The 24,829-nt window shown below is 36.6% G+C and overlaps 1 protein-coding gene across 1 annotated transcript in view; it reads right to left on the reverse strand.

Moving 5' to 3' along the window:
* The window catches only part of NRP1 (neuropilin 1), a 179,006-nt gene that overhangs the window by 152,561 nt on the left and 1,616 nt on the right, over positions 1–24,829 (reverse strand). Inside the window, exon 2 of the mRNA XM_023752176.1 lies at positions 22,153–22,327. Within this exon, the coding sequence (XP_023607944.1) occupies positions 22,153–22,327 (175 nt within the window). The remainder of the gene's footprint in view (positions 1–22,152; positions 22,328–24,829) is intronic.

Below are 24,829 nucleotides of genomic sequence, written 5' to 3' on the forward strand. Positions count from 1 at the left end.
ACCACCTTGTTTCACTTGCTACCTCTTATCAGATAAACTTCATCTTCAGAAAGAGATGAGAAACTTTTAAATCCAGGGCATCCTATATAATAAAAACCTAATATGCTAAGTGTCCAGTCAACCGGTCGGCCGTTCAACCAATCAAAGCGTAATATGCTAATGATATGCTAAGGCCACTCAACCGCTTGCTATGACATGCACTGACCACCAGGGGACAGACAGTCAACCGGTCGACCAGCTGCTATGAAGTGCACTAACCACCAGGGGGCAGTCACTCCAACCAGTAGGTTAGCTTGCTGCTGGGATCCAGCTGATCAGGACTGAGCAAGATGGGCTGGATACGCCCTGGAGCCCTCCCGTGGTCCCTGCCCAGCTGGCCAACTTCCTACATCTCTCTCTGGCCCCAATCTTGCACCAGTGGGGTCCCTCGGCCTGGCCTGTGCCCTCTTGCAATCCAGGATCCCACAGGAGATGTTGGAGAGCCGGTTTTGGCCCGATCCCGCAGGCCAGGCCGAGGGACCCCACTGGTGCATGAATTCGTGCACCAAGCCTCTAGTTATAGTATAATTCTTTGTCTCTCCCTTTCATACTCCATAGGTACTAATGGGTCAGTAATAATTTTATGTTTAAACTCAACTTCACTTTCAATTGATGATCAGGGCATTATAACAGGAAAATAAAGTGCTGAGGCCAAAATTTATCAGTGTGAATGGATGTTCAGTTTTAGTGTCCCAAAGTCAGAGGTTGGTGGTTAATGACAAGAAAGTAAATGCTAAATATGATGAAGGTGGCAGGAGGAAGGTGAATTTTTGCCCACACAATTGAACTGGGCAATAACTTAGAAAACATCTGATTTACACTTCAGCTATAGCGTTTACCATCTCAAACCTAAGATCTCTGATTACAAGTCCTATCTCTCTCATTTATTATAATGTTCCTTCAGGGACAATAAACAAGGTATCATTCATCTTTCTGTGCCCGATACCCACTGTAGTGCTGGTATATGATATATACACAAAAAAATTTGTACCAAGCAAAGACTATCAAGTAATATTGGCATGGTGATGAGAAAAAAATAAAAGTATGATTTTTTTTTCAAATTTTGATAATCTTTTTTCCCCATGAAGCTATATATGGGGGATTCAACCAAATCCATGAAAGAACAAATATTTTCTGTGCAATACTTAGCTGTTCTTGGGAAATAACTAAATGTAATTTGGCTAACATATAAACAAAGGCCAAACAGTTGAAAATAACTGAAGCACATCATCATAATTAGTTTAAGAGTTGACCCAAGACATGTTTTCATTAAAATACTTTCTGTTCTTGACCTCCATTTGGTCTCTTTTTTCACTGATTTACTTTTCTTTATTTGAATGGACCCTATTCCCAGAAGGACTACATATATCATTAATGCAAAAAAATTGGGAACACTAAGATGAAAAGGAGGAAGAAAATAACACTATGATAAGATAAACTTGGTTCATTTTGTCATCTAGGGAGTTCTGTCAGCCATCTCTGCCCTGCTCTACAAGACCCCTCCTGGCTGGAACGCCTTTTTTTTTATTCATTGGTCCTTTTGATCTTTAGCACTCAGGAGCACCAGAACTCTAGCACACAATGATTGTCCCTTAGCAGCCATCTCGATGCCACCATTCAATTCAAACTTAGCTTTGAGATGAGCTGTGCTGTTCATTTATGTGCTCCAGGGAATGAAATGAAAGTGACTTTTAAAACAGTGGTCATGTGGTGGGCACTCAATCTACTCATCTCCATTTATTTGTGGACCCAATTCAGTCTAGGTCTGAATCTTTACAGAAATGCAGAACACTCCTCACAGATGGCATCAGGCACTGATTGAAAGCTTCTGGGAGAAAGGAGCTTCCAAAATAGAGAGTAGAAAACATATGCCTTGAATCTAAGCAGTGAAACCACCCAAAAGCAAAAGCATCCATACATCCAGACTGATTTTAAAGTAATGTAAATAATTAAATCAATTATTTGTCATTGAACAGTGATCTGCCATGAAGCAATGTGCACCATGATGGTGTGTTCCACCAGGCTACATATAAGCACAGTAATGTTACAATCTCCCAATCCACAGCACAGGGAGAGTGGTGGGAATTGATGGTTTTGGGTGACTTCACTGATAACATCATTCTGAAGATTTGCTGTCATATATTTAGACGGATAACAATTAATATAATGTGTTGAATTGCATTTGTACAAACACATATAATGTACTAAAACCATTTTATTTTAAAATGTGTGAAGTTTTTAAGTCAAAATAGCTCAAATAGCAATTCCATCTTTAATTTTTTGAAGAAACTCCATACTGTTTTCCATAGTGACTGCACCAGTCTGCATTCCACCAGCAGTGTACTAGGGTTCCCTTTTCTCCACATTCTTGCCAACACTTATCATTTGTTGATTTGTTGATGGTAGCCATTCTGACAGGTGTAAGGTGATACCTCATTGTTGTTTTAATTTGCATCTCTCTGATGATCAGTGACTATGAGCATTTTTTTCATATGTCTCTTGGCCATCTGTATGTCCACTTTGAAGAATTGTCTATTTAGGTCCTCTGTCCATTTTTTAAAATTGGATTGTTTGTCTTCCTTTGTTAAGTTGTGAATTCCTTATATATTTTGGATATTAACCCCTTATTAGATGTATCATTGGCAAATATGTTCTCCCATATAATGGGCTCTCTTTTCAATTTGTTGATGGTTTCTTTTGCTGTGCAGAAGCTTTTTATTTTGATGTAGTCCCATTTGTTTATTTTCTCCTTTGTTTCCCTTGCCCTAGGGGATGTACTGGCAAGCATTGCTACAAGAGATGTTTGAGATGTTGCTGCCTATGGTTTCTTCTAGGATTTCTATGATTTCACAACTTACATTTAAGTCTTTTATCCATTTTGAGTTTATTCTTGTTCATGGTGTAAGTTGGTGATCTAGTTTCATTTTTTGCATATACATGTCCAATTTTCTCAACACAATTTATTGAAGAGACTGTCTTTACTTCATTGCATGCTCTTACCTCCTTTGTCAAATATTAATTGAGCATAATGGCTTGGGTCAATTTCTGGGTTCTCTGTTCTGTTGCATTGATAAATATGCCTGTTCTTGCACTACTACCAGGCTGTCTTGATTATAGTGGCTTTGTATTAAGAAACCTAAAACCCCAATCAGAAAGAATATATGCACCCTAATGTTCATAGTAGCACAATTTACAATAGCTAAGATCTGGAAACAGCCCAAGTGCCCATCCATAGATGAGTGGATATAAAAAGCTGTAGTACATTTACACGATGGAATACTATGCAGCTATAGAAAAGAATGATCTCTTACCCTTTGAGACAACATGGAGGCACCTGGAGAGTATTATGCTAAGCAAAATAAGCCAGCCAAAGAAAAGCAACTATCACGTGATCTCACTCATATGTGGAATCTAAAGAACACAATAAACTGATGAAAAAAATAGATCCAGAAACATAAAAACATGGAACAGACTGTTGAATCTCAGAGGGAAGGCAGCTGGGAAGAGATTAACCAAAGAACTTATATGCACATATGCATAATTTATGGACACAGACAATAGTGTGGTGAAGGCCTAAAGCAGAGGGCAGGTGCAGGCTAGATGGGGTCAATGGTGGGAAAAATCTGTATTACTTTCAACAAAAAGGTAAATTTTTAAAAATAGCTCAAAATTGAACCTGAACATGCCCGAAAAATCATATTTTATGAACGTTAGAAGGATTGTTATGATGTGTTAGGATGATAATTTCTACCCATTGGTCCTTATTCTACTCTTCACAATGAAACAGAATGAGTTCTGAACCCCTTGATGGACTAGCTACAAAAGGGGAATATGTACCCCAAAGCACTGTGTCCTGAATATGCACCACCTGGAACAGATAAGAAATAGGAAAGACAGATTGCTGAAGAAGAGATATGAATAGGTGATCAGATCATTTTCCTGGGATCCAGGAGAACCAAGTTTGCACCATAGACCCATTCACTGGGCCCGTCACTGTCAAAACTCTAGTTTCATCATTCATCAAATAGAAGGGTCAAAATATAAAATCTGTCTTTTCAGCTAGCTGCCATGCAATATATGTGTGTTTATGACATTCTATACAGTTTTTAAAAATATATTTTTATTGATTTAGGAGAGGAAGGGAGAGAAAAAGATAAAACATCAATGATGAGAGAGAATCGTTTATCGGATGCTTCCTGCACGCCCCACACTGGGGACTGAGCTTGCAACTGAGCATGTGCCCTGAATGGGAATAGAACTGCTACCTCCTGGTTGATGCTCAACCACTGAGCTATGCCAGTTAGGCTGTATACATTTTTAAAATATTTGTATTATGCCTAAAAGCTTATGATGGGAACACAACTTGGGGCCTTTAAGTAAAAATGTATTTTGAACCAAATTTTAATTGCAGCTGCTCCACGTGTGTGTGTGTGTGTGTGTGTGTGTGTGTGCAGCAAAGTTATTGCTTATATTAATTTGTTAAGGTCAAATCCATTTCCCCCTCAACTCTTTGTTACTTGCTTGGGCTTGCCAGCAAACACACTTCTATTATTGGCAGAGAGCTATGGATGTTTCGTTCCCATTGTTTCTCAAGCATAAATAAAAGAGACAGAAACAATGAGTAGCAAACCACTGCTGGACTCAGAAATGTGTTTACCAAGGCAGCTACTTTTGTTTTCTTGGGGTCAGAAGGCTGTGTGTGTGTGTGTGTGTGTGTACGTACATGCACAAGAGGACACCAATGTAAGATCCCAGAGTCACTGAAAGCAACCTCCTTCATCTTCTACTTTATCATAAAGACTCTGAATTCAAAGCACCTTTGAGAGAGAGTTAGAAACCACTAAAATAATACGATAAAACATATTTTATCTCTGTGGTCAGTTTACAAATTTCCTTGACAGATAATTGAAAATTATCTATTACATAGTAACATTATTTAGGAGATTATACTTGGTTTATTCTCTTTGTGTTTTAAATATTTTTAAAAGATAATCAGTGATGTGTTTTAACTACTCTAAATAGGGTCACCTAAGGAAAAGCAATTGCATGCTTAACATTTGGGAAAAATATTCTCTGTTGGGTAGGTTTCATGGGAACAAAGCTATTTCTCAGAAGAGTATTTTCTCTTCCAACTTCAGCTTTGTTTTCCTAGGAATTGTGTAGTAATGCTGAAATTAATGAGTGACAGAGCTCCTGATTGAATCAATATTGAGTGAAATTAGTTTGTATACATAGATGTGAGCACTTTTGTGAGAGTCAGAGTAAATTTTTCAAGAAAGCACACTGAGAAAAGATGTAGGGCAGAGATCCAGTTGCCTGGCTGAGGCAAACAGAAATTTGACTTTATAGACTTCTCCATACATATGTTGAAACAACAGGTTGATTCATAGCTTCCTTACTTACTTCCAAATTGTTTTGCCACAAAAGCAGATTTACTCCCTTCCCTATCCTATGTCTGGTATTCACAAGCCTGCAAGCTCCAGTCTTAATAAAGGGAACCCTGCAAAGCATAGCTCCCAATTCTTGATAACCACAAATTCACAGAACAGCAGAATTTTCAAATAAGAGAGGGTTGGCAAATTATGGCTTGCAGATCAAATATGTCTAACTGCCTGTTTTGGTAAATAAAGTTTTATTGAAACACAGACATGCTCATTCATTTACCTACTGTCTCTGGCTGCTTTCACACTATAATAGAAGAGTTAAGCAGTTAAGATTGAGAATGTCTTGCCAAGGAGGCCATATATTTACTATCTGGTCCTTTTTAGAAAATGTGCCAATTCATGATTTAAAATATTGATTTATGTCATAAAAATATCAATTTCTTTGGAAATGTAGTTGTGGTTTTAAATTAAATGTCATCAACCTTCCCTATCCCCAAGAATTACCCTCTCAAGCAAGCTGGCAATTTGTATCTAGTTTAAATACTGTACTTATTATTCATTTCAGGAACCACACTTCTAGAAGTCTATTCTAAAGAAACTCTCATAGATACATAAAGGCATGCATAAAGATTTTTATTTCAGCATTATTTATAATTACTTATAATTATGAATATTTAAAAACAATTTAAATATTCCAAGCAGTTTGTATAAAATTATTATTTTGAAAAGATAATGTGATTTATAAAAATCATGTTTTAAAAACTATTTAAGGGCCTAAATAATGTTTTAAATGTGATTTCAAGAGAAAATGGTATGACAATAAATGTCTATAGAAAATCATCTCAATTTTTTAAGATATTTATATTTCTAAATGTTAAGAAAAAAGGCTGAAATAAGTTTATGTTGGAATGAATGTTTAACCGTGAATTTATGCTCATCATCAATCTCAGGGCCTATATCAGTGATGGCGAACCTATGACACGCGTGTCAGAGGTGACACGCGAACTCATTTTTTTAGTTGATTTTTCTTTGTTAAATGGCATTTAAATATATAAAATAAATATCAAAAATATAAATCTTTGTTTTACTATCGTTGCAAATATCAAAAAATTTCTATATGTGACACGGCACCAGAGTTAAGTTAGGGTTTTTCAAAATGCTGACACGCCGAGCTCAAAAGGTTCGCCATCACTGGCCTATATAATCAATATATAAACCAAACCCTAAAACATTGATAAGAAACATGAATAGTTTAAACCTCAAGGACAATCCCAGGAAAGATGCAATGACAACAATAATGGGGGTTGACAGCTAAAATTCTCTTTTTACTGTTGTGTTTAGAAATACTAGACATTTCTCAATTAATACTGGGAATAAGCTAAATAACTTTAGATATTAGTCCACCCATTGATCATTTGCTTTAACAAAAAAACAAACAAAAAAAAAAACAACAACAAAAAACCCATGGCTCTTGAGGACCAAACAGAAAAAAAATACAATTAATATGATCATTTATTTCAAGTCCTGTTTATATTTGAATCTTGAATGACTTATACTTGTTTTTGAAACCAAGTTTTCTGTCTGTAATAGAATCATTAATAGAGCTCTTTAATCTTTATTGGGGACATATCAGATGTGCGAAGGAAAAAACGTGTATAGATGAATGGCAAGTGTTAATCACATCTCTGTCCCTGGTTAACCTTTGGCAAGTTGGTTTATCTTTATACATTTTGATGATTTCATTCTAAAATGGGTCAGGTACAAATAAATAATTTCCCAAAGATTTGTGAATTAACCAGTGGTTATAAAGAGCTTAGAAATGGTGACATGCTATCAATGCTAATTCAAACTATGAAACTGCACCTTTGCAAAAATGCTATTGTGGGAATAAATGAATCTCAACATTGTATTTACAGTGTGATTTTCTTCTGAAATAGAATATTCCTAATGGGCCTCAGCAGGTGACAACAAAGTACCATCTTATCTCCTGTTGATAGACCACAGAAAATTATTTTTACAATGGTGTCTGAATAAGCTCCTTAATTTGAGACTGTTTTACAAATAGATATATAGCTAATTACACAGCTTACACTGCCTTTGAGACATAAAGAGTGGAATTTATTTACAAAATCACTGTTGTCATTCCTTTGTATTTTTTCCAATGTAATTTCTATTCTTTACAACCTAATTTTAACAATCTATGTTGAACAAAGAGATGAGGTAAAAGCTACTTCTGTGTTATTGATCAAATCCAAGTTTAGGTTAAGACCCAGGTTATCAATTGCTGTTAAATTACACCTTGAACTTGGCTTGTGACTCATCAAGTTTCAAAAAAAAACAACACATTCCTACACAGAATTTCCACTGCCTGCAAGTCTTATTCTCAAAAACAGCAGAACAATAAAGTATTTCTGAGGACCATATTCCCAGTTCTTCTAAACTACTAATTAGATAAAACATATGTATCAGTAGGTACTAGTAAGATTAAGGTCTAGGTAAAAAAAAAGTGAATAATTCCTTAGAATAAATGCTGCCAAAATAGAGTCTAAAATGTCATATAATTTAAGGGTGTAAAACTGACATAAAATATGTTTCCTGAAGAAAAAAAATAGTAGAAAAGAGAGGAGGGCTGTGTTACAAAAGGCAGGAGGGTCTAGGCTAAGCTAGAGTAACTTAGATCCAGGAAAGAAGAAAGAAAATAGGGGCTGGGTGGTTGTCTTGTCAAAGGCCAGAGAAAGGTCCTGGATCAGGGCCAGGCTGAATGATTAGAAAAGGTATCTTTGGAAATTGCTTTTATGGCAACAGGATTCCCCTTCAATATAACAGGAGTCATATTATATTGAAGGTAAAGATATTTAAAGTGCAGAGCCACCCCTTTCATTTCACAGATGAGGAAATGAAGGCCCAAAGAGACTCAGCTACTTAGAGGTTGAGTTGCTTCTAGAACTCAGGATCAGGGTGGATTCCTGGAGGCATCACCTGTGAAGGCAAGTCTCCTGGGGGAACTATGGTCAATACAGGCTTGGCACAAAGTAAAATAAGTTGAAGGCATGATCAGTAACACTTTTGCCTCTGCCAAGCAAGGCTTTTACCCACCGGAAACACAAGAGTTGATCAAGTAAGCTGCTTGTGCTCTCTGGTTGCAAACAAACTATAGAGATGTGAGAATGAATGAGTGCTATGGGATTCTAGATTAGAGAGATAACAGAAACACGTAGAAATATTCCAGATAACTCCATATAAACGAGTGACACCAGGGGCTAGTGAGAAATATAAAAACTTGGGGCAGCCGCTCACCTGCTACTTCTTTGTCTCCTCCTCTTGGGTTGATATTAGCTCTTGTGACACAGAGCTTTAAGATATGCTTTAAAAACATTGCTATGGTGACAAAGATGTGAGCCAAGGGAGCAGTTGAAGCTTCTGATTGTCCATTTCAGAAAATACCCCACCACAGTGACCCTGGGTTGGCTCATATAGCACCTCTCTAGGGTAGTGTCTTAATGTGGTTGAACTGAAACATAGAGCCTGATATTTACCGGGTGATATGGACTAACATATTTATACCCTTCTTCAGGGCTACATCCCATGTTAACTTCTTTAATGAAGACGCTTCTTTTATCCATCTTCCCCAACAAACCTGCTGTGATGTTCATATGTGCATTTATTGGGGTTGCCAGCTGGAACAGAAAAAGACTCTAAATGATTTATGTTAAATTTATTTAAAGGTGGTTTGATTTTAAGCCTAGACATGAATATACAATAGGTAAAGTTTACAGAGTTGTGACACAAACTCTCAAGAGTTGTGGGGATGTCAGAAAATACTCAGCAATCAGAACATATGCCTACAATGTTAATACATTTTATGCCTCTAACTCCAAAGCAGAATATGAAGAGGAATGTAAAACAGAAAGCAAAGCTTTCTGCATATTTTTTTGAGATTTAGCTGAAACTACTTACATATAGGAATCTAGGTTTTTAAAAAGAGAGATTTTTAGAGGAAGAAATGTAAGCTTTACTCTATTACCCAGGAAAATGAAGGGTATACCATGTAAATGAGAAGTTCATGTGTGCATTGTTGTTGTCTGATTAAGTTACAACTTTTCCTAAAAAGCTGATTTCATACTTCTGTGCTAGATGAACACGCTGGAGAAGACCTGTTAAATATCAGTGGGTCAGTTCAAATCAGCAAATATTAATTAAGCACCTACTTTGGGCAAAGCACTTTGATAGGCTCTGCAAGTGTTAGCAAACCATATCAGTCTCTGTTCTTAAGAACTTGAGGAACTAGTTTGCTGAGTAGTAGAATACCAATGATTATAACATAATTCAGAATATTGTAAGGAACATGAATGATGCATAGACACAGTTCTTGAGCGTGTCAGAAGACAGAGAACAAGAGACCACATTTAATTGGTAGTTGGTTGTCAGCAATGGCTTTATGAAGGAAGCATAACTTCAGAAAAAAACAAGGATGATGTGCAATGTTTTGACAGGGAAACACCCTTCAACTAGGCATGAAGTAGGAGAACAAGGATGAGTCTGAAGAACTACAAGGTGAGCATTTTGGTGAAATATATAGGGGAATTCCAGGGGATAGGGCAGATAACAGGTGGGAGCTACATCGAGGAAGGTTGAGAAGAACAGGCAGAAGCAAGGAGAAAATGGGGAACTTTCAATGTTTTTAAGCAGAGAGGAGAAATGAGGGAAAGCACTTGAGGAGGCTAATGCAATTGTACCAAGGATAGGTTACAAAGTCAGAATTTGAGTGGTAGAATAGAAATCTAACAGAAAAGATAGATGTGAGGGACATTACCGATTGTAGGCTCCATGTCCAGTGTGGGTGTGAAGGAGGCAGCCAATCAATGATTATCTCTCATCATTGATGTTTCTATCTCTCTCTCCCTCTCCCTTCCTTTCTGAAATCAATAAAAATATATATTTTTTAAAAAGGAATCAGAGATGATCCAGAATTTCAAATTTGAATAAATAGAAAAGGAAGCAATCAACAATAAAAATAATAAATGCAGAAGTCATTTTAAAGGGAGGAATGCAATTTGATTTTTCATTCATGACAATGGTTTATATATCCAGGCAGTCAACATCATTCAGAAAGAATTTAGAAGTTTAAGTCCAATGCCTAAGTCAAATCTAGGGCTGGACAGAATTTTAGGTATTATCTGAGCTAACTGGCTAATATCCAAAAGATAATTCAGGGAGAAGACACTTGGGATAAAGCAATACCTTATCAAATGCCCATGTTTAAGGGTGGGAGAAGAAAGAGAAACTGGCCAAAAACACAAGTAGTCAAAGAACTGGAGAGGATATAAAGATGGCACAAGATGATAAGATGCAGGAAAGAATAAAGCTCCCATGAGTGGAGAGTAGCCAATTGTGTATGACTTGTACAAAGGTTGAAGAAGTTAGGGCCAATGGTTTGGGGCCTTAGAAGGGTGACTGAAGTATAACATTGAAGCAAGCAGTTTCAGTCAACTGGAGGAGGCAAAAAGTTGTGCTGAAAAGAGGTTAGCAAGAAAGTTCTAGAGTGTAGACACCATGTTCAATACCCTTGATAGAAAAGAGAAAGAGAGATGAAAACTTTTTGGTGGATAACAATGTCCAAGGAGGAATTCTTACACTTTCCCATGTGTGGGAAAGTCGTACAGAGCCTATTTGACCCCTGGAGGCCCATTATGGTCCCACAAGAAGGAAAAGCAAACCCCTTCTTCAGGAGCTCCCAGCCACACACACCGAAAGACATTTCAAATGAAAATAGAGCTGAGGGTACTTTGAGAGGCTGCAGATACAACTGTATCATAAAGGTGAGGTGGGAGAAGGGATTAAAAAAGTAATCTCTTCTCTGCCACTGCCCTGAGGGCCTTCCTGTGGGCAAGCTCTTCATTGCAGCCACTGAGAATGCCCTCACTAGCAGGAAATCTGTCACAAACAGAAAGGAGGGAAGGAGACAGAAGGGTTAAAAGACCCAGGGCAACTAGAGACAGAGGGAAAGGGATGAGATTGGGATGGAACATCAATTTAAAAACATTTATTTTCGCAGCTGCTTTTCTCTATGAATTTATACTACAAAATCCACAGTTTCCTCTTTCTTGAACATTAATATAATGGGACTATTTGGCTTAAATTATTGGAAAGGACTGACATCTTTGCTGTATTAGCCACCATGGTATTGGTTTTAGCCTTAAAGTACTGGCTGGATTAGTGTCTGAATATTCTGAATATGTTTATAAGTTCTCAGGCACACTTGGGAAAATAATGATTTTTTGAAGCCATCAGTGCTATTTATCAAGTTTGTGACACTGAGCTAGCCTCTTTCCTGAGATTTTCCAGAAACTCCATCATATAGATTTTTACAAGACTGCAATTATAACATACTTAACAAGGCAGCTAACTATATAAGACATTTAGAAATCCTTGTTGGTTGAATACATGCTGAGCATTAGATATCATCTCTGTCCTGGATACATGCTGTGCTTTGAGATATTTATCAGTGGCTCCTCTTAAGGATGCAGATATTATTGTTTACCGTCTGAACTTATTTTAAGGAACAAAAACCTGCTGATGCACTTCCTTTTATAGTGATACCTAGGCTTTATTTAACATGTTGCTCTTGTAGTCATAACATGCTTCCCCTACATTATTTCATCAACACTGTTATTGAGATAGGTAGAGGAAAGAAAGCTTTTTTTTTCCTTTGGAAAGAGAAGCATAAAAGATGAATTAAAGCTGTGTTTAGATCATATTCCTCCATCAGACCCTTATGTTGTTACATCTTACTGAGATGCACTGGTTAACATTTTCAAAACCATGGTATTAATGGTGCCATAATCAAGCCATTCATAGATTTCAACACAACCTATATAAACTGTGTCTCATCTCACAGATGTGAATGAATGGCAGAAATGCAATTATAACCCATGTCCCTAATTCTCACCAGAACACTTTTTCACATGGAGCTTCTAGCACAGTCTCCAGACAATCAGAAATCCCCAGCCCCTGTTAATGAAGTCAAACACATATCAGGTATGATGCTATAAGAGCTAAAGAGGAAAATGAGGCTGTGTCTTAAAGGACTAAACCAGTATATCCTAACCATTATTCAGTAGTGTCCCTAGCCAGGGACAAAGAAATTGACACTGAAATAAAGGATAAGGGAAATGCAAAACATTATCGTTGGGGAAAAAAAAAGAAGAGAAATTCTAATTAGTGCTAAATTCCAAATTCCCTTCATCTAGTGCAGGGGTGGGCAACCTTTTTGTGAGTGCATGCCAAAACCAGCAAAATCTCTGACTCAAAATTCTTCTGCGTGCCAACCCTAATTTTTTGAGAACATGTTATGCCTACTTGATATCTCTTAAGGTGTATGTATGTGAAGAACCTTGAAGAAATAATAAATTCATTCGAGTGACAAAAACACAGTATATGATGATGAAAAATACATTTATTTTTTAATGTATACATGTACACTGATAGTCCGACAGAAAACTTTATGACTCTGTTTGATATTATCAGTGGGACTTTTGCTGCTGAATCACTGATGACAGAGATTTTACATCAGGTTTATATTTCGTGACCTTCAGAGATATGCACGAGCTACTACTTTCATCCTTCAGGCTACTCCTATTATGAGACTTAACAAAATTCATCACTGAGAACAAAGATTCACAATTGTAAATGGAAGATTATAAGAGAGGATTTCGCGTGCCAGCAAAAGTTACTGGCGTGCCATGTTTGGCACGCGTGCCAGGGGTTGCCCACCCCTGATCTAGTGTCAACAACCTTCATTGAAAAATAAAATTATGTGCTACCTCTCGAATAGTGAAGAAGCTCCTAGGTCAGTTTTGGTTCCAATAAAGGCGAGGCTGAAATCCATTCCAAACATGCACAGTGGAGGGAGAGCAGGTGATTTGTGTGGCAGAGCCTACTCCCCTTGCTCTGTCAATCTCCAGCCAATCTGTGATCCTTGCCTGTGCCCCTGAGAATCAGAGACTCCAAAATTCCAGTTCTGATGCCTCTGAACAGGTGGTTGAGGACTGGGGAATGTCCATATCCAGGCTGTCAGAAGTCCTTGCTGAAAGGACTTGAGTAGTTATCTAAATTGCCCCATTCATTGTCCCTTCACCTAATTTCGCTGTGCATTCTCCAGGTTGCTGACTGTGAACCACAGACCCTACTTAGGGAAATACTGTTCCCCCCCTTTATTCTTCATCATCAGATTTCAATTTCAATAAAATTGTCAGCTGTGCAGTTCAGTTAAACTGGTGCCTATTATATTAAAAACATTCTTTTGAATTGTGGATGGTAGAAATTTTTAAGATATGGCTTCTACCTTCCTAGAGTTTGCCACCCAAAAGGGAGACAAACCCTTATTGTACCATTTGAAGGAAGAACCTAAACACATGAGTGTTAGAATAGAGGTGCAAATAGTGTCAGACTGTCGAATTAATGAAGATTTGTTATTTGTATTGGCTCCCATTTTTTTAAAAAAATGGATTGATCCAGAAATTAAAAATGTAATCGTATTTTCCATGTCCAAATTTGTTAACAAATAAATGTCCACTTTCTCAAGTTATTAAGAATGAACAGATAAGTATTAACCAAGATAAAAGGTCAAAAAGTGGTCTAATTGAGCTAGGTGTCACTACATCTAAAAAATAACATAATCCCAAATCAGACAAAATCAACCTGTGCTACCAAGTATGTGGGGGTTTGTGTTCTTCATTTTCTTTGAGTCAAAGCATGTTCTCTTTTTCTTTAATTGGGGAATTTTGTGTTTTTAATTTTGTTAAATCATATCTAGGACTCAGATTTGGACCACATCTTACTTTTCCCCATGCCATTTTATTAACACCTTACATCTTATACAATAGCTGCCCTGCTAGTAGCATCCATTGGTTGGAGAGTCCGATAAGGAGTTGGAATCATGACCATATTGATTGGCATTTGCCACTTCTGCCTCTTCTAGAGAAATTTAAGAACTTGAAAAAGCAGACATTTAGATCCTATTTCATCCCAGGACTGGCTGATCTCTCCATGAAATGCCAGACATCACAGAAGCAACAAGCCATTACATCCAACCTAGCTGACTGATTATACAAGAATGTGACCAGATAAAAACAAAATACTCTGAAGCATCTGTTTCTTCTCAAAAAACACTCTTCTATTTCTCACAGGAACCCAGTGCCTGAGCAAACATTTTCTCTTTAACCCTTACTTACTGAGTCACCAGTGGCAAATACAAGGGCTGTATCAACATGTTCCAAATAGGGGAACTGGGGAAGAGAGCAACTTTGGGGCTATTTGCCTAAGATTAATTAAGTAAATGGGAATGACCTAGAAGAGACTAGTTCCAGGCCAGTGAGGAAGCACTGGATGCAGCTGGGATCTCATGTATCCCTTGGATTGTATAAGTCCAGCCCTTATGCTGCCTGGTTATTGTATTTGTATGTGCTTTGTGCTTTCAAACTCCATTGACAAAAAGGATCAGAATTCAGATATTTTCCCCTAGGATGTCATACCTAAATTAAGACAAATTTCGACTAAGTAGAAACCACCCATTCTTTGGGAGTTTCCATGCACAATTTTTACCAGAGCTTACTTAATTTGAACTGAGCATTTAAAAATTAAATCCTTACTCAGAATTAGTTGGTGTATATTTAAACTTCTGTGTGAGATTTTTGATAGAAGACAATGGCTGCCTGAATAAAAAGTTAGTTGACAACATTTCATAAAAATTTTCTCATTCAAAAGGCCTAACTCAAGCCCCTTCAGTCACAAAAGTGGAAAGATATTGGGTGCAGCAGCTGAGCATTTGGGCTCAGTTAATAGACTCTTTCTAAGCCTCAGTGCTGCCATCTATAAGATGGGGATGATAGGAAGAATAAGTAAGACCATGTACGTAGTGCTTAATCAATGACGTGATAGCAAATAGTGAGGACCTGACAGAACCAGCTGCAATCACTCCTTTCTAAACTTTCCACTGATTATTTAAGTTAAAGGAGATAAAACATGCTGACCAAGAAAAATGTAAGATATGTGTGCAATAGACCTGGGCTTGATGAGGAGAAAAACCACATTACAAAGCAACTGAGTGAACAGTAGCCAAAATATATTTTTCTCTCCCTGCTCTTCTGCAGAATTTAGCAGAGTTCTGAATGAATGTAGTTCACTCCTAAGCTCTCTGCAAAGACTAAATGATGTCAGCCATAAGTAGGCATGTGTGTGGCATGGATCACAGTCAGCCTGAGAGTAATACCATCATGCCATCCCTAAATGACATAGACAGTTCAGTCAATCAGAGACTAGGAGGAAAAATCTTCTTTTAAGGTGCTATGTTATGCCAAGTCACTGACTACTACAATCAGGATTGATTACAAACACCCAATTATGAGGCATTTGGAACCTGATCTGAACACTAATCTTGTCTCTTGTTCTTCTTCAGGCTTAATCATCAGCCTTGATGAATACTACAACGGCAATTAGTTAAGTTTATTTTGTAGCCTCTTTTACACACACGCACATATGTCAGCATGCAGGCAACTATCACATTTTATGCTGGAAAGAAAGGAGCTGAGAATATGCATGCTGGCTTAAGCATATGTCTCACTTGGATCAAATTTTAAGTGCCTACTCCCCAAAACGAAATCTGGAAATGCCATGCACATGTTGATTCAATCTGAGATTTGAACTAACCTTCCTTTTAGCTTCTCATAAAGGTTGCTTTTTGTTTTTTGAATGATAGGAATGCTGAACACAAAACAACTTTCCAATACTCAATTCATTATGATCAAATGTGATTGCCTATAGTAACAAATAATAAAAAATAATAATGTTATTAAACACATGGGGTTCTGTCCAAATAAAATCAGTGCTAATGGGGGAAAATCAAAAGGAAAAATGTAGATAATTATCTGCCTGAGTAGTAACTAAGGATGCTGCAGGCGGGTCAGCAGTTGTTCTGAGAAGGGTTCAATCTTACTCATTCAATAGTTTTATAACTGAATTGAGCTTGGTGGTGGCAGTGCCGCTCACATTGCCCATATTGGGAAGTTACTTGAGATTAAAACCAGCAAGAAATATATGAGAAAATATAAAGCAAAAAAGATTTTTTTCAGAATTTGCCTTGCAGATAAAGTAGGCTCCAGACTGAAAACTTTGTCTTTAATTTTACAAACCATAATATATGCAACAAATACAAAGTATTTCTACAGTAGTCACTGAAAAAAATTAGAAAATGCTCAGTAGGACTCTGTTTTTTTATTAGGTGGGGAACAGTGCACATTTTTAATCTGAATTCCACAGAATTGCACTATAGTGAAAGGAGAGTACATACAGACTGTTAAAACTATGGTTTTGTCTGATTTTGAAATTTATAAAAATGGAATTGTACAAGTCAGGAAAGCAGTTGCCCTTGAGGCCAAAGGTTAGTGACTGAAAGTGAACATAGGGGCTTTTTCTAGGAAACTGGGAATTTTTACTCTGGGTTGGTTATATGAATGTGGTGGCACTGAAAATTTTATCAAATTTTACACTTACTTTGCATATTTTTCTAGATATAGATTATATTGTAATTAAAAGTACATATACTTCTATGTTACATATAGAAAATGGAGAGGTATTTTAGCATAAAATATCCACTGGTTTCTATAAAACAAGGTCTTTGTTTTGGTCTAAGTGATGCTCCAAAACACAAGACTGGGACTAGAGTGAGGCACTTGCCTTGGATACAAAAGGCCATAGAACTCACGAATCAAGATAAATAATATTTTAATGAATCTTTTAAAAACCTAACCTATTGTCACAATCCATGCTAAACAAAGTGAATAAATCCAAAACAGAAAATATTACTTAGGGAAACCATAAATAGAACCTATATTTCCCAAATTGCCAACAAATGAATAATAGACCATTATATAATTAAATTTGTGGAAATAATCAGATTCAAAAAACAAAGGGCAGATTAATTTTTATTCAGTGAGTTTATATTCTATTAAAATAAATGAAAGAGCAGTGTTTCAAAGTTTATAATAATGTAGGTACTTTTTAAAGTATCATTAAAGAAACAATTAATGATGTAACACAATTCCTAAACTTGAAATTCATCTATTTAATTATAAGTTTATTGTAATTAAACTTCATATGAAGTTACTAGAGTGAAATCTTCCTTTGATTGCATTAAGTTAGAAAAAAGACACATATTATTGGTTACACAAAGAAGAGATTTAAATTCTATACAGAACTCAGCAAATTGTTTATCTATGCATGCTAGCCTTGTGTCCTAGTGAAAATCCCACAAAACAGCACTGACAATCAGTCACTAAAGTCAGGAACTTGTCAGTAAGAAGACAACTACTGGGCTTTCTCCCCCAGCACTGTCATCTTTTTAGATTCTTTTCTGGAGCTTCACATTAATTTTCTTAATGTTTTTAACCCAATGCCTGTGAAATTTTTATTGCTCCCCAGATGACGACATCTGATCTGAATGTAACCACACACCTCTTTACTCAGCAGTATTTGTCACAACCCTTATAAATTATCATGCTGATAGGTTGCCTTGCTGGGAAACTGGAAAGGTTCCATAAATTCTATCGTATCAATGACATTCTTGTTTATTATGCAGATATAAAGTTTTATGAGATTCAAGATGTCTGCAGCACCACACTTCACAACATGGAGCATTCTCTGATGCCAAGAAGAGAACTTATCATTCCTTCCATTTCCTTAACACCTTCTCCTCTCAGAACATTCTCTAACCCCCTCAACATCAACATAACAATAAAACCAGGCGGTATATAAAGCCAGAAATCCTAGCACAAAATTAGCCCTGCAGACAGATGTTCTACTTACACTCTGCTGAACGATTGATCAATACCCCTTGTTCAATAAAAGAATTCAGCAAGTTATAATACTGTGTTCTGTTTTTCACTGCTTATTTGTAATGAAAACTGATTCAGTGGTGGCATAAACATAGACTGTTGCATTTTAAAACTAATAAGCACAAGCTGCACACTATTTTTCCCTAAGGAAACAACAACCTCCTTACCCTCCCCCATCCCAATATGCACTTTTGTATTGGGTCAGTCTTGGTGTTATACACATGAAAAGTTGTAATAAATAAATCATAAATTATATTGTTAAAATTATGAAGCAGTTTATTTATTTAATTACAAATAAAACAGTAAAATTTAAATGAAAATTTGGTTTACCATAACTAATCTATTTTATTACTTATCCACCTCTATACCTTACAGAAAAATAATTGTTTACTTGGCTCTCAAGGATGTTTCTCAATAAGTAAATGCGCTCAGGAATTTATTTCTTGAGCTTTCACGTGGTGAAAGTTGACTACACAAATACTGATGATATCAAGAGAAAATGTGGGGTGTATTACATGATCATCCCATTACTAGATCGATATATTCAGTTAGACATATGCTTAACTTTATATTTCCAAATGTTCTAACAATCATCCAGTTGTAAAGATATTGTAAAAAATGATAATGTCTTGCCCTAGCTGGTTTGGCTCAGTTGATAGATAGTCAGCCTGCGGAATGAAGGGTCCCCGGTTCAATTCTGGTCAAGGGCACATGCCCCGGTTTTGGGCTTGATCTGCAGTGGGGAGTGGGGAGTGCAGAAGGCAACCAATCAATGATTTTCTCTCATCATTGATGTTTCTATCTATCTCTCCCTTCCCCTTCCTCTCTGAAATCAATAAAATTTTTTTTTAAATGATAACTTCTTTTGAGGGGAACTTTTAACTTTTCAAAGGGCTCTCATATCCACTATCTCATTATCCACTACAGTAACCTTATGACATTGGTACAAGTACATATAATATAGCTGAGAAAGGGAAAGAAAATATCTCAAGACAACAGTTTGCTCTTACCAAGAATAATGACCAAAAGACTTCTGAATTGATTTATTATAACTAGTTTTGTACCATTTCAAATACAATTTTGGAAGTAGCCTAATAGAAATTTAAAAAAACAAACACAAAACCCACCAGAACCCAAAAGTTATGTTTTTGTGCATCTAACATAAACTTTTGAAGTCTATGAATTTGTTGTTCCACGAGTTTCTGGTGGTTTCCACGTTTTGTAGGAAATTCTACCGCCTCCCCCCACAAAATATAAAGCTGTTGATTCTTCTCACAGCCTTTTCAAAAGGAGATAAGAATTCTGCCGCCATTTGTAGAATTTCAACTACAACCTTCAACAATAACTAGTAATCATGTGGAGCAACCTGAAAAAATAGAAACTACAATGTCCTAAGTTGGTTTATCAATATTGTTTTTTGAATTTTCATTGATAAAATGATCAGATAACAATACTTCAAAACATGGCACAAAGATACTTTCCATGCCACAACGTTCATTGACTTCATCAGGCTAAAAATAGACTTTCAAGACTGGCTAGGAAATGGCACCTTCACAGAGAACAAACTCTCAGTTACCATAATTAAGAAATCACCTTACTCTAGCATTAAAAAATATCACCATCATAATTACAGAAACAATATTCTTGGCCACATCAGTTTATTGAACTACCTTGCTAACATCACTAAAATTGTCTCTCCCTTGAAAATACAATTACCGGTTTTCTTCTCATCTTAAAAAAGAAAACTAACTAAAATCCCACCATATCCTACCTCACACCATGGTATGGCAAATATTTAAGGCTTACTGTGTGCCAGACACTGCTGTAAGCACTTTATGTATATTAACACACTCAACTGGCTTCCCTTTCTTACATTTCCACTCCAGTTGTGTCCTGGAGTTGGCTTGCACCAGCTCACAAGAACCAACTGTAGACATCTCTTTGCAACTCTGTGCAGAGTGACATCGCAAGGGTAGTTTAAAATTGGCCATGGAGGGAGTATTTATACTACAGAAATTGTCAAACATTTACCAGCACACCACTGCTAATAACCACTGAGTATTCTGAATTCTTTAACTATTATATTACACATACACATGGTCATGATTTTCAGATCAGGAATTAGTAAATGTGAGTTTATTGAAATTTAATAGCACCTTATTTTGGAGAATAATTTCATTTCTTGAATATGTTTTATCAGCGTTTCTTAAAAACATGTCCTATAGCAGTTTAAGTATTGTCAAAAAGCAAAAATAAAATAGAAACAAGTCTCTAGGCTATCTAGGTGATTGACAATGTAAAAACCACCATACAGAATATTGACCCCCCCCCAAAATACAATAAGCTCTGTTTCTTAGCAGTCACTGTAACATTCTATTAATGACAACTTTCATACAAGATTTAAAAAGTCAATTTAATATCCTGAAGCACCTCTGAATCACAGGACAAAGATTAAATTAGAATCAGCATAATTCTATTGTACTATAGTGTATGCTGATTACTTGGAAATTGATCAACAGTATATGAATTGCTAATTCTGTGTGCACTAGAATATTGAGTTAACATTCTAGTTAACCAGATGAAGTCAATACCCTGTCCATGAAAAATTAGTTTACCCCACCAACTCAACATGCTATTGAGGACTTACTACAGGTGGGAATGTTTTCAGATTACTCTGTTCTTTCCTAAAAGAGTTATGTGTTTTCAGATAGAATACTTTTAATAATGAGTGTGCCTACATAATAATGTTGATATCCAGTGAAAGTAGTAATCTATATAGATTATATACAATGATATCAAACTGACCCATTTTAAAACTTGGGAAACATATCCCTGAGAGACACTTTAGAATTCAGATTTAACTAGATTGTTTTCCTTTGTTCAAACTATTTATATGTCTAAACTTCATTAAAAATTGATATTCAGCTTCAAATCTCTGGAGAATACACCATGAGCAGTAGGGCAGAGTGGGATGATGTGGACAAAACAGAGATGGGGGTCTGTTGGCTGTCCAGAGAGAAGAGTAAATCTGGCTCTTTGTGGACTGCTGCCTGCAATGTCAACACTTCCCTTCCATACTGTGGAAAACTGAACACCAGTTTGTTCACATAAAGTGGGGAAATATAATTTAGACTCTATAGTGCGACTGTTTTCATAATAATGAAATCTGGCATAATAACTTAACAATGCTTCATAACTTAATAATTAGAAGGAGATAGCAAAACTAAAACAGATGAATGAAATACTGATTCATATTTGAGTCTCATTTTACTCATTGTGCATTAATAATTATTTTACTCATCTTCAATAAAAGATTTGCAATCATTTATCCACCATAAAAATCCCCTTATCCAACTTACCCTATATTCCTTTTATTTTCAATGACAATTTTCTTTTGTCATGCCAATAAGATAGTTCTTAAATTACAAAATGTGCCACAGATTTGTCACAAAAATATCCAATCTTACTGTCTTTCAATGCCACAAATGTTAGTAACTCCCAATATTTAATAAAAACTCAAATGAAAGTTTGGGTTTCTAGTTCTCCTTTCCAGGTGGGGATGGAGGGAAGACACATGTATACATATTTCAAAACCAAAAGTGTTAACAGGAAAAATAATATGAGCGATTGCACATTTAAATATAACCTTCCTAGTTTGGGAAACTCAGAAATCACTTAACATAATTTAATTTCCATACCCACTGACATGTAATCGGGCCTAGACTGGAATGCCCCCTGGATCCATTTATATCCCAGATTGTACACTCAGGATGCCCCGTTAGACATCGCGACCACTAGATGGTGCTGTGGTGCCCCGTTCAAATAACGCTCTTACTTACTTGCAGTCTCGGTCCTCCAAATCAAAGTGAGGGTTGAAGTTGATCATAATTCTCTGGTATGGTTCTGGAGCCTGAATCAACCATTCACATTTTTCACTTGGGTGATAAGAATGAGGATAACCAGGAGATGTAAGGTACCCGGGGTTTTCAATTTTTATAGTATTGCCACATTTATCTGTAATGAAAATAACATTTTAGTAGATCTTTCCCCTCACAACCAGTTAGGTACTCTAGCTTTGTATGTAAATTACCAGCTATTGAACACCCCATAACTTCGTATGGAGAATTCTGACCCCTGCAGGTCCTTCAGGTGGCGCGTATACAGATAGTAACGCCCCACCAAGGATGCTCTTTGATCCCAGGGAAGGTTGGATCAGGAGGAAAGTGAACTGAGATCTAAAATGACTGGATCCCCACCACCCCACCCCCACAAACTTCTGTCCCAAGACAAAGGTCTTCTAGCATTAAAAACATGGAGTCCCCTCAATGGATGTTAACAGGGTTCCAGGGAGCTTCTGCTAGACTTAATTATCCCCAAAGAAGTGTAATCGAATTAAGTAGCAAGTTCTAAGTGAAAGGTGACTACATAATGCTATTGGAACCCTTCTGTAGCTTTTGATGATAAGCTTGGTCTGTGTCATTGGTCAGTGGGGATTGGCTTACAAGACAAACCTTTTCTGTTGTTTTATCTGCCCATAAATCTAAGTGATTGTGTGTTATCTCTGCTCCATTCAGATTAACACAGAACAAAGTCTATTTGGTGAAGCAGAAATAATTCTACTCTATTTCTCCAAGTAAAGTTGCTGGGGCTGGGAGACCAGATCAAAATAATGGGGCAGAAGAAAAATAATTCCAATTATCTACATGTTGAAAAAATCCACCACACTAAGATCTGTCTGATAATACATATGGTAAGCCCCATTCTCACATTCTGGGAAAGGTGAGCTAACTCTTTTTGAGCTTTCATTGCAAAAAAAACCCAAATGCTGAAGTGATTCATTAATTAAATAAACCAGTCTCCAGGCTGATTTCTTGTTCAGCATAGATTCTCATTGTCACTTTTTATGATGGATTTCATACTCAGCCTGAAATGCAGCCGCATTTATTGATGCTTAATTTTGAGCAATAAAAATTCAGTGAATAAACTATGAAAGAGGAACAGGTATGAAAGCAGTGAAACATATAAGCCTATCAATCACAAAATTTCAATAATGGTATATATAGATTTTAATATTGCATCTAATAGATTCCCTGTGGAAAGAGAATAGCATTCTTTGCTCTCAGCATGAATTTACAAATCTACAGAATTTTATTACAGGAAAACCAGGTCAAATGGAAATGAAAGATAAAGTGCACATCAAAAATGCATAAAGCTACATGCATTACAGAAATCATTTCCCATAAATTAAAAAGAAGACAATATGAATTATATTGTTTTCCTCAATTGCTAGATGTTTCTATGTTTCTTAGACTAGAAATGGCACACTGATTACCTCTGCCTTGGCTTTTAAAAGCTTAAGATTTGCCCAGAAGAAATGATGTTGCAACTGGAGTTCAGAATCTCAGCTAATGATCATATTGGAAGTTGTTGTGTGATTCTACCCAGGCTCTTACTTTATTTAAAATGTGCAAAAAAACTTGGAAAGTGACCCCATCTCATTAAGTCTCCTCCAGCTCTGTACGGATATCATGGCATAGTCTGTTATCTGTTAGAGGAGTGAAATAAAACAGTACTGCTTCTAGTTACTCGACAGAGTCACTGCAGAGACATTTAGGTGGCCTCAGTACCACACCAGAGCTCTTTAATCTGTGACTTCTGAGAAAGTGACAGTGTAATAAGATAATGTGGACTGCTAGACTCCCTGGCTCTGTTCAATCTCTCTAGCAGTTGATTAAGAAAGAGCAATTTCTAATGACTCTGGACCATTAGTCCTAAATAAGGTTAATGAATTAATTTAGCAGACACTGGGACTCACAGGAGGTGGACATGGCTTTAAGAGGTCTGCTGAGCTACTGAAGTTGTGGTCACTGCAAGCATAGCAACATGGCTTTAACTTATCAAGCTTACCAACTCAAGCTCAGGTTCCTAGTATCCCCCAGATTTCTGCTAAGGAAAAAATATATATATATACATATATACACACATTTATAACATATATAGGGTATCCAAAAATGTATGCACAGACTTTGAATAATTATAAAGGCAGTGCTTATTAAAATACATTTCATTTTCAAAATTGAACTATCAGCTGTTAAAGTGTGTATACATTTGGGGGGACACCTTGGAGAGAGAGAGAGATAGAGAGGGGTCACAACCTCAAGTCTGAAAGCTATTTGCATTAGGTTTCAAATCCATCCTGTGAACATCGCTACTGATTTATTCTCAGGAGTTGGGGAGGGTGAGTTTCTGTAATTTCTAAAGTCTAACCACCTGAGCTCCTTCAATTGGAGGAGAGTGTTATCTTCAATTGGAGGAGAGTGTTATTTTATCCCCTACCAAATTATAAAAATATACCACGACCCCAGGTTCAGTACTAAATTGAACTCTGCATTTGCAGTTGTGTGTGTGTGTGTGTGTGTGTGTGTGTGTGTGTGCGCGTGTTTTGTTTCCAAGCCTATCTTTCAGAACACTACTTAGGAGCTGTGGGGACGAAATTTATAGCTTCAATCACAAAAC

This window comes from Myotis lucifugus, unplaced genomic scaffold (assembly GCF_000147115.1).
Source record: "Myotis lucifugus unplaced genomic scaffold, Myoluc2.0 scaffold_29, whole genome shotgun sequence".
In the NCBI taxonomy this organism is placed as follows: Eukaryota; Metazoa; Chordata; class Mammalia; order Chiroptera; family Vespertilionidae; genus Myotis; species Myotis lucifugus.